A 12,592-nucleotide genomic window follows, 5' to 3' on the forward strand; every position below is an offset into this window, starting at 1 on the left:
TATATCTGTCAGTAATTTTATTTTCTAAATCTGGCAACACTATATAAGTTGAAAGCGAAAGTTGATAAAATGCGATAACGCAACATTGCTATAAGCGCGAACGAACCAAAAGAATTGGGTCGTATTGTGTTGTGAGGAGTTCTTTTGTTATCTACAAGCGCTTTTGGTGGTATAAAAACATGTTTATAATGGAAAATCACCCTTCAAGGAAACGACCAAAACGTGTAAATGTTGATAGTGGCGACGATATTTTAGAAGAGCCAAATGAGGACCCAGTTGAAAGTGAAACGGATTCAGGTACTGTTTCTGCAAGTTCGAGTCTTGATCCATTCGAAACAGCAGGGCGTAAAAATAAGTTCCAGGATTACTTTGAAATTGCGACGAATGCTGAGTTGGCTATTTGTAAATTATGTAAGCCTAAAAAGATAGAATTGAAAATACATTCTCGTAATATAACGCGGTGAAGAAACACTTGCAAAATATTCACAAGAAAGAGTACGCGATTCTCTACCCCGACCGCGACAAAGATCAGAAGAGTAGCTGCAGGAAGGAGGATATAACAATATATTTCCCTCAGAAGAAGGAAACTAAGGTAAGTGCATAGCATACTTGACAGTGTCTAAAGTGTTGAAAATTAATTATCACTATTCCCCGCGGCGAGCCATTGATATAATTGTTATTAGTATATAACATAATTATGTTGTATATCAGTTATTTAGGTTAGTATATTAGTATATGTTATCCACAAGTCCGTTCACACAAGTAATGTTATTCCTTGGTGGCTGGTGTAAAAGGAGATAGGCGACAATAGATGGCAGCACTGTTCTCCTACACAAGTAACGTATTTTTATATTTTCTCTGCTGCTTCCACAAATTTAATGCTAGAGAGTTTAAATGTTCTGAAAAGAAAGTTAAAACCTATTCTAAGGGAACAATCCGTGTCAATTTTGGATATTGTGACGTTAGAGCATTCCTCGGACTAGAAGCAGGCAAAGACAAGGTTGAAATCCGGTTAAATAAAGACGAAGAAATTTACATATAGATTACCACATTGCGCTTCGACAAAGCCGACTGGTCAGGATATCGAAATTACCTTAGTAGCATTTTTGCAAACTCAACCCTATCAGAAACGGAGGAAGATCTTCATAATTCTTTGGATAAAATAACTACAGCACTCCATGACGCTACCAGCCGTTTTATACTGACTAGTACATCCCATAGTTATCGCCCAGCGCTCCCACCCCATTATTTACCACTTATCAGACGTTCACGAGCACTCTACAGAGATTACAAACGTACAGGAAATCTAGAGTCATTGCATTTACATCGTCAATTTCAACGCACAGTTCACAATTATGTTAAAGCATATAAACTCCGTCAATGGATAAAAGCTTGTAATAATTTGGGATACGATGCACACCCATCCAGATACTGGAACCGTTTCAACATGCTTACTGGTCGCAAGACCCACACTACCTATCCTCTCCTAGAAAATGAAAATCCTTTTCAGACAGATAAAAAAAAGCAGACGCCTTCGCAACCTATCTACAATCTATTTTCACGACGTCTGAAGCAGCCATTCCTCGCAGGCATCCCACACATACCTTTAACATAAATTCACCAGAACTTCAACCCAGCACGTCTCATGTTTTACCCGACCATCCTCTTGCTACGCCTATCACTGTAACAGATATAAACTCCGTCACGGCTCGCAAACGCAATACTGCCCCTGGTCTGGACTCACTCACTTACCGCCATGTCAAAGAAGAGCCTCTCCTTACTACACCTTTTAGCAACTATATTTACGTTTATTCTCCGCACAGGTTATCTTCCCCCTCAGTGGAAGACTTCCAAAATACTCATGTTTGCTAAGCCACACAAACCACTAAATTCCGTATCATCTTACAGGCCCATACAATTAACTCCGACTTTCAGCAAAATATTGGAACGCATCCTTGTCAAAAGACTTCACACTCACTTAACAGCGAAAGAATTTCTACCTTTACATCAAGCTGGTTTCCGACCAGGATATAGTATTAACGATCAGTTACTTCGCCTCACCAACATGATCACTAATCATTACAATTTTTCCAAGCCTGCCTGTTTAGTTTTATTCGATCTCGAAATGGCATTTGATAAAGTATGGCACCTGGGACTTTTATTCAAGCTTCTGTCTTTCCGTCTTCCTATCACGTACATCCGCTTCATCTTTAATTTTCATTCAAACCGCCTGGCTTACATCTACATCAATGACAGTGTCTCTTATCCTGTTTTTCTTCATAGCGGCGTTCCTCAAGTCTCTGCCTTGTCCCCACTGCTGTATCTGCTTTATGTCGCTGACATGCCGTCCTTACCGCAAAACATTCATACTTTTCACTACGCCGATGACACGGCTTTCCTGGCGTTAACGAAAACTCTCTCTCAAATAAACAATGCGATGAATGAAGCTATCCGTAGCTTTAGCGATTGGTGTCGAACGTGGCCATTAACAATAAACGCTACCAAAACTCAGACCATAGTCTTTATTCCACCAAAACGTCGATCACGAGTTCATCGAAACCCAGCTCGTCTTGCCCTTACCGTCAATGATACTGCCATACAGCACTCAAAGACAGTGAAATACTTGGGTATAACATTTGATCATCATCTTACGCTCATCAACACCTACAAGGTCTTCCTCCGTCCCGTTCTTACATATGGTTTTACCTCATGGGTATCAGCAAGCGCAAAATATTACGAAAAGCTGTTAATAATGGAACGACATGCTCTCCGCCTAGCCTACCGCATTAAATTACCAAGTCCAACCCGTGAATTGTACGACCGTATCACATTTCCTTACCTTCTTTATCATATTGAAGCTCTTCGTATTAAATATATAACTCAACGGTATGACAGCGAACACGCTTTATTTTTTGAAACCGTTTACAGCGACGCTCCTCACACTCACAGCCATCACCACGCGTCTACACCTCTCTTACTGCTTTTCGCATTATATAAATATACCGTACCTCCAAATCATCCGAACTATAACATCATCAGTATCCTCAGCACATCACACGTACCGGCCCATATCTCACCTTCATATCATGCACAGTAAACCCGCTTGTTACTAACAGGACCTCCTCACGTATAACAAAAATAAATAAATAAATAAATAAAACTTATGGATGTTTAATAAAGTTAATAAATGTCTCTTTGCCAAACAGAAATTAATTTTTTTCGCCATAATAATGTTAAATCTCTTTCCCAAATAGAGGGTGTAGCCCTCGCAATGGGTGCTAGCTACACCATAGCTAGCTAACTTTAAAAAAATACATATAGATATAGTAAAAGGATCCGGGTTTGGTTCAATGAGTTCAGAAAAACATATACGGAAACGTTATATTCTTTATATCCTAATTACATTGGCGACTTTTTTTGGGGGCAAAAATGTGCCCGCATCGCATACTGGAAAATATTGCTGGAGAACTCTAAGCTAGAAAACAATGTTGGATCCAGCAAACAATTTATGCTGGTTTTGCTGTAAATTATGCTATGCGAAAATTAATGGTCCAGCAATCAAATTCTAGCTCAACTTTTCTTTTAATTTGGAGCGGAGTGGACACAAGTTCGGATACCATGTTGAACTCTAGGTTCCGTCTCCTTAGGATGTTATGGACATTCATCCCATGGAAAGCAATGGCAAACCACCATGGGTTCACCTTGCCAAGGGACTTTTAGGTCAAATATCTGCCTTCGGACAGAATATCACATCATCATTCATTAACAGCCATAGAATAAAACATTGCAAAATTTTAACCCAGAATATATGAGAGACTGCGAGACCATGCGAGAAAGTCTCGCGCGAGACGAGACTCAAAATTTTATGTGAGACGAAATTTCACATTTGCGAGACGAGACGAGACTTTCCATTTCTCGTCTCCTCTCGTCTCGCGTGCATCCCTAATCATCAGTAGTAGAAGAGAGTTTATTAATAATTATTTTGTACTCTGTAGTAGAAGGGAGTTCATTAATAGTTATTTCGATTGCTGAAATGTTTTATTCTTATTATTCAGTAGAAATCGATTTGTTCATGTAAAGTTGAGAGAAGACGTACTAGAAATTCCAATCAGGAGTTTGTACAGGGTATACTACTTGATATCGGCCTCATTACTTTCCACTGCTAGTCATCAAACAGCAACATATGGAAATTAATATATAAGTTGAACTGTTTCGATTCATAAGTTGACTGTTGATTACGGAACTGTTGCAAATGTCCGCCATTGGTCTGATGACATTTTTGGACGCGACAATACGTGTGAAAAGGTGCTCACTAGTTGAAATTTAAACATGTCGCATTAAAGTTGATCGAAATTTCTCAAATTTTGATTTGGCCCTTCTCCCTTTATTTGAATGGTACAAAAGATTTCCTTGATCAGGGGCTTACCAAGAGCCGGACAACCCGAGCAACTGCCTGGGGAGCCACACAGTCTGGTCTATATTCTTGTAAAGTAGCGTCAATTACATCATCTTTTTCCATTCCACCACGAAAGAAGAGAGTTTTAACTTATAGTACTAGGGGAGCTGTATCAACAAATGGAGACATGGCATAGAAGTAAGAGTAGAGGGATAGTTGGTATTGCTTATAGCTGCCATGTTCTTTGTGAACTTTTCCCAGGCAATGAATATTATTTTGTTTTATATATGTTACTCTCTTAAAGTAGCAGGGAAGGAGGAACTGTATATAATACTTTTGATTTCTTAGAACGATACTGCCGCGCCAAACTGACGGCTTTTGTTGATAATAGTATCTAGGAGATGTTATTGCTTCGCTATGTACAGTTCTTGCCAAATAATTCATTTTGAAAGTGTTCGTGAAATCGAATATACCACTCAGCAACAACATAGGACGGGGTTAGAAGCGGCACTACTTAAAAAAAAAATCAGCAAGTACCTTTGAATTAGGGATGGCCAAAATTTTCCGGAATTCGGAAAAATTGCGATGTCGGAAAATTACGGAATTCGGAAAAAATCCAGTATTTAGAAAATTTCAGAATTCAGAAAAATTACGGATTTTTTCTGAACTCCGGAATTTTTTCGATTTAATTTTCCGCATTCCGGAAAGTAAAAATTCCGAAACTGACAATCCCTACTTTAAATCCTTCTCCCCACAGCGTAAAACACGTTCAACATATAAGAAATCTATTTATTGGTATTTCACATTATTAGAATAGATTGTTACAAAGTTGCATATATGGTACATGACTCTTGATGTTATAAGCATTACAAAGCAATTTACAATACTGCAGTAATCATGTCACTATTAGTAGTATTCAAAAAGTGCTGTTCGATATTGTTTGTGTTTATACATAACAGTACATAAAAATAAAAGAAACTCAATGTAATTGATACCATATACCTATACTAAATATACCTATATCATCAATTTAAGTATGAATTTCTCTTTTAGAAAAACAGATTTAAAATATTAAAATCACTGTAATAAAACGTAAAAAATAGACTAGGATTAGGGGGGTGCCAAAAAGTCACTTTGTTCCGGTGAAAATTTTGCCCTAGTCTGCCCCTGTCATTGGTGGTAAAAAAAAAAACACACACACACACACAAACTATCACAAATTTGTGAGCTAGCTAAAAGACCGAATTTGAAGATAGCGCACTACAACTAAATGGACCCGAGAACTTCTTTAGAATTACTACTCAAGAATTATTAATGCATTATCTTTGGCCAGGATGTAGAGAGGGTTAAAAGTTAGGGGCCGAGTTCGCTGAAGGGATGATATTCAATCCGGAAGTGATAGGAATAAACAAATTTCCTGTTTTAACATTGACCATTATAGAGCAATAATAGTAATAGATATTGAGAAGCAGTTTCCATCAATCGATTAAACGTACCAAGAATACATTTTATGTCTATTTTTGAAACTCTACTAAAACAGGGGGTCTATTGGTCACGAAAGTCACGAAAGTCATGAAATCAGAAAACGGTCATGAAAGTCAAGAAAAAGTCACGAAATTGAGCTTTTGGATCACGATTTTTTGTTATTTGTATAAATATAAGTATAGACTGGAATATTTTGTTCAATAAAACATCAAAATGTCTATGGTCACCAGTAGACGTTACTAAATCGTAAGCAAATCATCCTTCTATTGCATGCATGAAAATTCGGCCCAATTCGCAACCAAATTCGCTCTTGAGAATGTTACTAAATTTTATAGTTTGGAAAAGAAAAAGTCACGAAATTTCATTTTGGAATTTTAGTATACACTCTGTAAAACCAGAAAGGATGGAAATCCACTACAACTTCCGGTACATAGATGAAAAATGATGAGATAGTGAGAAGCTTGCTTCTTTTTTAATCGATTTAGTGTTCTTAAGTGCTTCTCTTTAAACTTTCTATTCAAACTCGAAATGGCAGAATTCAACCATTTCTGGTTTAAAGTTTTCTATAGATTAAAAACGATATTCGATAGCGAAAAGTTGTTTCGTGTTACAAGTTAAGTGTCTTGAGATTGTGTTCAGTCTCCATTCCCTATTAAAACTGGAAGTGTTAAAAATCCAGCACTTCCGGTTTCAATATTCAATGACAAAATATCACATTTCTCTCCATGTTTCTTCACGTTGTGTACATAGCCACTCGCACGTCTTTATATCTGTGCTAAATCGTACGGGATCGATGCGACCCGATCTGAGCTGTATCATTTAAGTTACGTACCCAAACTTTTATTGGATGATTCAAAATTGAAAGTGTTTGGGCCGGTTGAACCCCTTGTGAGTGCGCTCTTGGAGAAAGCAAAAATTCAAGTAAATTACTTAGAGTAGCAAGAACCCGGTGCTATCACATTTTCATTGTGGCGGGCTTTTAGCTGTTTCAACCTAAAATTGCCCATAAGGCTTTTACTACGAGCAGCAATGACAAATAAAGTAAAAATGAGATCACAACTTTTCAGTGTAGGAATTCGTCAGTGACAACCTTCAAATGCATATCGTCTCTCCGTGGTGGGCTGTATGGAGGAAGGTGATCAAGGAAGATACTTTCTTTACATATACATTATACTTAAATATCTTCTTTTTACACTTACTCGTTCATACATACCCTTCTTCTTTTATATTATTCCTTTTTTCATTATATATTTCTAACTTTTCCTACCTTTTTAGCCCCGTCCGTCTGAGTACTTAGCCCCCTTTCACTGTCGGAACTTCTCTCTCGATTCAGACCTTTTCCGGATTTTAATTTTTCTTTTTTCTGATTGTGGCCTTTACTTTTCCTAATTATGACCATCACTTTTAAACAATTTAGTTTTCATTTCAAAAAATCCTTCTTGTGAGATACACTTAAGACAAGTTTGACATGTGTAGCCTACATGACATATGGCCGAGGCACACAGTGAACCATTAGTGGTCTAGGGAGAAGAAGAAAAACTTTCAGCGTGTGCGCATGGCATGTGAATTTTATGTTTGAAACCTGCAAACATAACTGCGTGTAAATTGTATATACCTGTGAAGTGCGTGAATTGTTTTAGTAGAAATGGATGACGATTTATTTAGTGTATTTGAAACAAACACCACACCAGATGAAGCGGAACGAGAAGTGGAACAAGTCAATTACGTAATTAAGAGCGATATATGGTATGTTCCGTATAAGGCATTTGTGGAATGAGAGTAGTTCTAACATGCTTCGCTTACCTTGCTTGAGTAGCATGTACTTTTCGAATATGTGTGCTCGGATAGTGCTTTTTATTTGTCTGTTTTATTAGTGGTTTGTTATAACAATTGATGTTTACTTGTAATTGGAAGATACATTTACGCGCGACGTATGTGCCCTTGCACTTTTTACCATGCAGTTTTACGGTATGGATCCATAGGAGGAGTAGGAGTAGCAGTAGTAGTAGGAGCGGGTAGAAGCCCAGCAGGGGTTCGTTGAGTTCTGTTCTCGACATAAAATGGGAAAATAATAGACTTCACCAAATTTTTCCGTACTTTTTACGATCTATGGATTCGTATAGTAAAACTGCACCTTTTTACAAGCAATATATACGATGTCTAATATAAAATAGTTCCTCAGTTGCATAGGTTCTTAAGTGAATTTTTTCGTGTTATTCATCGGGAATAATGGCTACATGTAGAGTGTATCGTCTATTATTATCCCAACGGGAAGTATTTATATCGTTAGTCATTAACATTGAACACGATTTAGTTTAATTCCTTCCGAAGATTTCGCGTTCGAAGTCCGGTTTAATAATCAGTGGGAGATTAAGTGGTTCAGATCCCACGTTAAGTTGTAGATCCACGTCTCATCTAGTCTCGCTATTGGATGGCTAAAGGTCAAAACAAGATCCTTTGCACTATTTTTTGGCATTACTCGAACAGACTGTTCTACCAAAGTTTCACCCATTTTAAGGTTTCTTTTTTACAGAACATGCACTAAGTGAGGAGCTAGTGCGTAAACCACGAGCCAACTTGTGCAAGGTAGCCACTAAAAAGCATGAATGCTATCTAACCAACTCCAGGCAGGAGCGCAGCAGGAAGGCCCGGGCGGAGCGATGGGGTGTGTCCGTAGAAAGAAGGCGCGTCAGCGACGGGGGGTATACACATAAACGAGGATAGTGGAGACTACATTAAATATCCGCTATAATTTTCATCTTCAAAAACACTTAAATAATCGTAATAATTCTTACCTTTAAAATGGTTTCCCGGGTACAAATGGCCTGCTGCGAGGAGAAATTCTTCTGTTTTAAATTCGCACAGTTGATTTTAGGTTTCAACATACCATGATGTTGCAAAAACTTTATAATATGACGCTCTTTATCACACAATTCTTTGAAATAAAATCGTATGTTTGCATTATCCGTCGCAAACGTGCATTGCTAACACGAACAGATCCTTCTCGCCGTTTCTTTCCACCTTCTTCGCATTCTTGTATTCTTCCGCTTTAGTAAATAGTTATACTTAGAATACGTTCACTACCATTCAAAATGTATTTCAATATGATATCTAATGACAGAAATTCCTTATATTCACGTCCTACTTTATTTACGAAAAGTGTTTCACATCGTAAATTTTATTTTCAGTAGAACCGTCTGCTCGAGTGAACCGTATTTTTTTTTTCTTAACCCACGTTTATACTCCAAGGCTAAGAGGGGCGGTGACGAGATGGATAAACCACGATGGATTAAATTATAAAAATCGGAGGAAGTGGAGATCCATGCACATGGAGTTTGTCTCACAAAGCCCAACCAAGTAATGTAGAAGTTTAAAATGTGTATATGAAGTTAATGATTGAGAATAGGTGTACTAATATTTGGGTAAGGTGCATGTGCAGAATAGACCGTCAAATTAAAAGAAAAAAAAATACTGATTTTAAATGATTTCCTAAGACGTTCTGAAGTATTAGTATGATTAAATTTCTACTGATGCCGCTCTTCCCTCCTCCTCCGTGAATGGAGAAACTTGAAGCTGTTTTAAACGTTATTTTCCTAATTACTTATAGGCTTCTTAATATACCTTACAATTCGTGCCGTTTCATTTTCCTATTTCAGTTGTTTTCCTATTTAACAAATATTTGTTAATTTTCTGCTATTTTTACTCTTTACGGGTTAAGTGCCGCAGATGGTGGCCCCGAAACGCAGAATTTACGGAGTAATGAACAGAATCAGACGAAATGGCAGCACGAGAGTAACAAAAAAGGGACTAGGTTCACTTTTAACAGATGGTTCTACCAAATAGAAACTTTATAGGTAAAATACTATGTGGAACGTTTTTCGTGAAGGAATGAATGTGTGAATAAAAGTTACTAGTGTCAGTGCACAGCATACAGAAATGAATTTTACGTGATAGTTAATTTGTTTCGTGTAAGTGTGATCTACTATCCTCATTTAATCGTATACCCTCCGTTGTCGCTCGGGCCCTCCTGCTGTTCTCCTACCATGATTTGGTTAGATAGGACTCGTGGTTTTTAGTGGTCGTCTAGCACAAATTGATACGTGTGTTTTGCGCTATAGTTTTTAGGCTGTACCTCTACACTGTATTAATACTTAGCCTCCCTCCAGTCTGGAAGTAGCAGTGGGGCTTCTCATCCAGTGTATGCTCTGCTAAAAGATATACAAAGCTCTAGCCTATCCTGAAAATGTGTCATCATTTGGTAGGACCGCCTGCTCGAGTAATGCAATTTTCTGTTATCTTTCCTCTTTACGGGTTAACTGCCGCATGTGGTGTCCCAGAAATACAAAATTTATGGAGTAATGAACAGAATCAGACGAAATGACAGCATGAGAGTGTCAAAAAAGATAATAGAAGTCATCCGTGTATGGTGTTTAATTAGAGAGAAGATCGAAGTTAAATTCTGGACTATATAAGTCTACGTATTGATGTGATACAAGGTAAACAGGCAATAAAACAATTGGCATATGGCATTGTTCCAAATCCACTGTCTTATTAATTAACCTTGGACATCTTATTAACTATCAGAGATGTAGAGCGGAAAGCAGGGGGGGGGGAATCATGATTTTTAAAAAAATGATTTTTTTTTTATTTAAATCTTTCTCCTCGCATAATACAAGTCGCGAACTGAAGAAAAAGCATTAGGAATTAGTATTAAATGCTAATTATGCCATTTAAGTGAAAGTATTGGGGTTGAATTTTGAACTATCCCCAGTCGTTAATCTATATCAATCCCAAACAATGTTTCTTAACCCTTTTAAATTATGGCTCTTTTTAAAGGTAAATTGTAGACTTTCAGTCAAGCAGCTACAGCATCATCCCTATTTATCCAAGGATCATGGTACATGCATCACTCTCTTTAGAATAGAACAGCTTTTGAAACGGTAACATTCACATTTCCCTATCATGTCCCTGGAGCGGAAAATTTTGAGAGTAATCGGCTTTTTTTATATATATCCTCTCTGGATTCCCCTGTGTTAACGCTCAGATCTCAAAATCAACTGGGAAATACTAAGGGGTGTACAAAATTTCAAGCTTCTATCTTGAGTAATAAGGGTGAGGAAACTAACAATGAGTTAAGAACATTCCCACAGTCCCAGATGACCCGGATGTAATATAAAAATTTCCTCATCCATCCATCCCTATTTATCCTAGGATCATGATTTGTACATTATTCTCTTCAGAATAAAACAAATTTTCAAACGGTACCCTTCAAATATCTCCATCATGTATCTGGGGCGGGTAAATCACGAAAAAGGAATTTTCTGTTAAAAATATATGTATATTTTAAATTTTTACCTCTGTGGACCCCTCCCCCTGTTTTAAGGCAGAGATCTGAAACAAATCTGAAAAATACTGAGGGGTACACTGAGTAAATGTGCAAAATTTCAATCTTGTAAGTCAGGGTGTCTATCGGTCACGAATGTCACGAAAAAGTCACGAGATCAGAAAACGGTCATGAAAGTCACGAAAAGTCACGAAATTTAGCTTTTGGGTCACGATTTTTTTTTAACTGTGCAAATGTAAGTACAGGTTGGAAAATGTTGTTCTATAAAACGTCAAAATTCACCATCAAAAATGTCTATGGCGGGCTTTAGACGCTACCAAATCGCAAGCAAAGTACGTTTCTATAGTATGGATGAAAATTCGGCCTAATTCTCAACCAAATTCGCTCTTGAAAATGTTAGGAAATCTTATGATTTGGTAAAGAAAAGGTCACGAAAAAGTCACGAAATTTCATTTTGGAATTTTAGTAGACACCCTGTAGGTGCAAAAGTAAGCCCGCGAAAGATAATATTCCCCAAATACCCCAGATTCCCGCATAAAACAGGATCTCAGGTAACAGTTTCTTGAGACATCCCTATTTATCCTAGAAGCATAGTACGTACATCACTTTCTTCAGGATAGAACAGCCTTTCAAACGGTACCATTCATATTTTTTTCTATGTCTCCATCTCAAGCGGAACAATCACGAATAAAGCTATTTTTTGTTAAAAATATCCTTTTAAACATTTTTGTCCCTCTGAACCCCGCTGTTTCCACGCAGAGATCTGAAAACATCTGAAGATTATTAATGGGTGCACTGAACGAGTGTGCAGAATTTCAGTCTTCTGAATGCAAAATGTAACCCGCCAAAAAATAATAATATTACGCATAACAAAAGATATGTTTTTTTTAAATTTATGACGTCATCACACACTATCCCTCATCACAGAAAGGCGTGAAAGCATATGTAACGTGTTCTAAAATACCTCCAGTCTTGAAGAAAACGAAGTAAAAAACCTTATTGGTACTTTTTTAATCGAACAATGAAGATTCTACCCTATCACCTAAAAATGGGTAATATAATTTAAAAGGTTAAGCATTAGGGAAAATGTACACTTTTTTCACAAAAGTTACTGATATTTGGCAGGGGCCTGTTTTTAAAAACTCAGAATTAGCTTGCGGCATGAAATACATATATTTCGCGTAAAGTTATAAAATTAAAAAAAAAAAAAAAAATGGGGAGGGGATAGAACCCCTCTAAATACGCCCTATTATCTGGGAACAAACAAACCGGCACGCACAAACAAGAATTTTCGTCTTAAATGTCGATGGTGATTTCCTCGTTGGAATACTTAGCGATTTGAAAACCCAAACACAATGTTACGAAAA

General features: G+C 37.3%; 1 protein-coding gene across 2 annotated transcripts in view; it reads left to right on the plus strand.

The window, feature by feature from the left end:
• Nucleotides 1–12,592, plus strand: part of Mtr4 (exosome RNA helicase Mtr4) — a 105,790-nt gene that overhangs the window by 20,103 nt on the left and 73,095 nt on the right. Inside the window, exon 1 of one of the 2 annotated variants that reach the window (XM_081742357.1) lies at nucleotides 7,399–7,627. The exons of the other annotated variant lie outside the window; for it this stretch is intronic. Within the exon in view, the coding sequence (XP_081598483.1) occupies nucleotides 7,527–7,627 (101 nt within the window). The 5' untranslated portion in view covers nucleotides 7,399–7,526. Of the gene's footprint in view, nucleotides 1–7,398; nucleotides 7,628–12,592 lie in introns of those variants that run through there. 2 annotated transcript variants of the gene reach the window in all.

This window comes from Thermobia domestica, chromosome 16 (assembly GCF_964235325.1).
Source record: "Thermobia domestica chromosome 16, izTheDome1.hap1.1, whole genome shotgun sequence".
Taxonomy (NCBI): Eukaryota; Metazoa; Arthropoda; class Insecta; order Zygentoma; family Lepismatidae; genus Thermobia; species Thermobia domestica.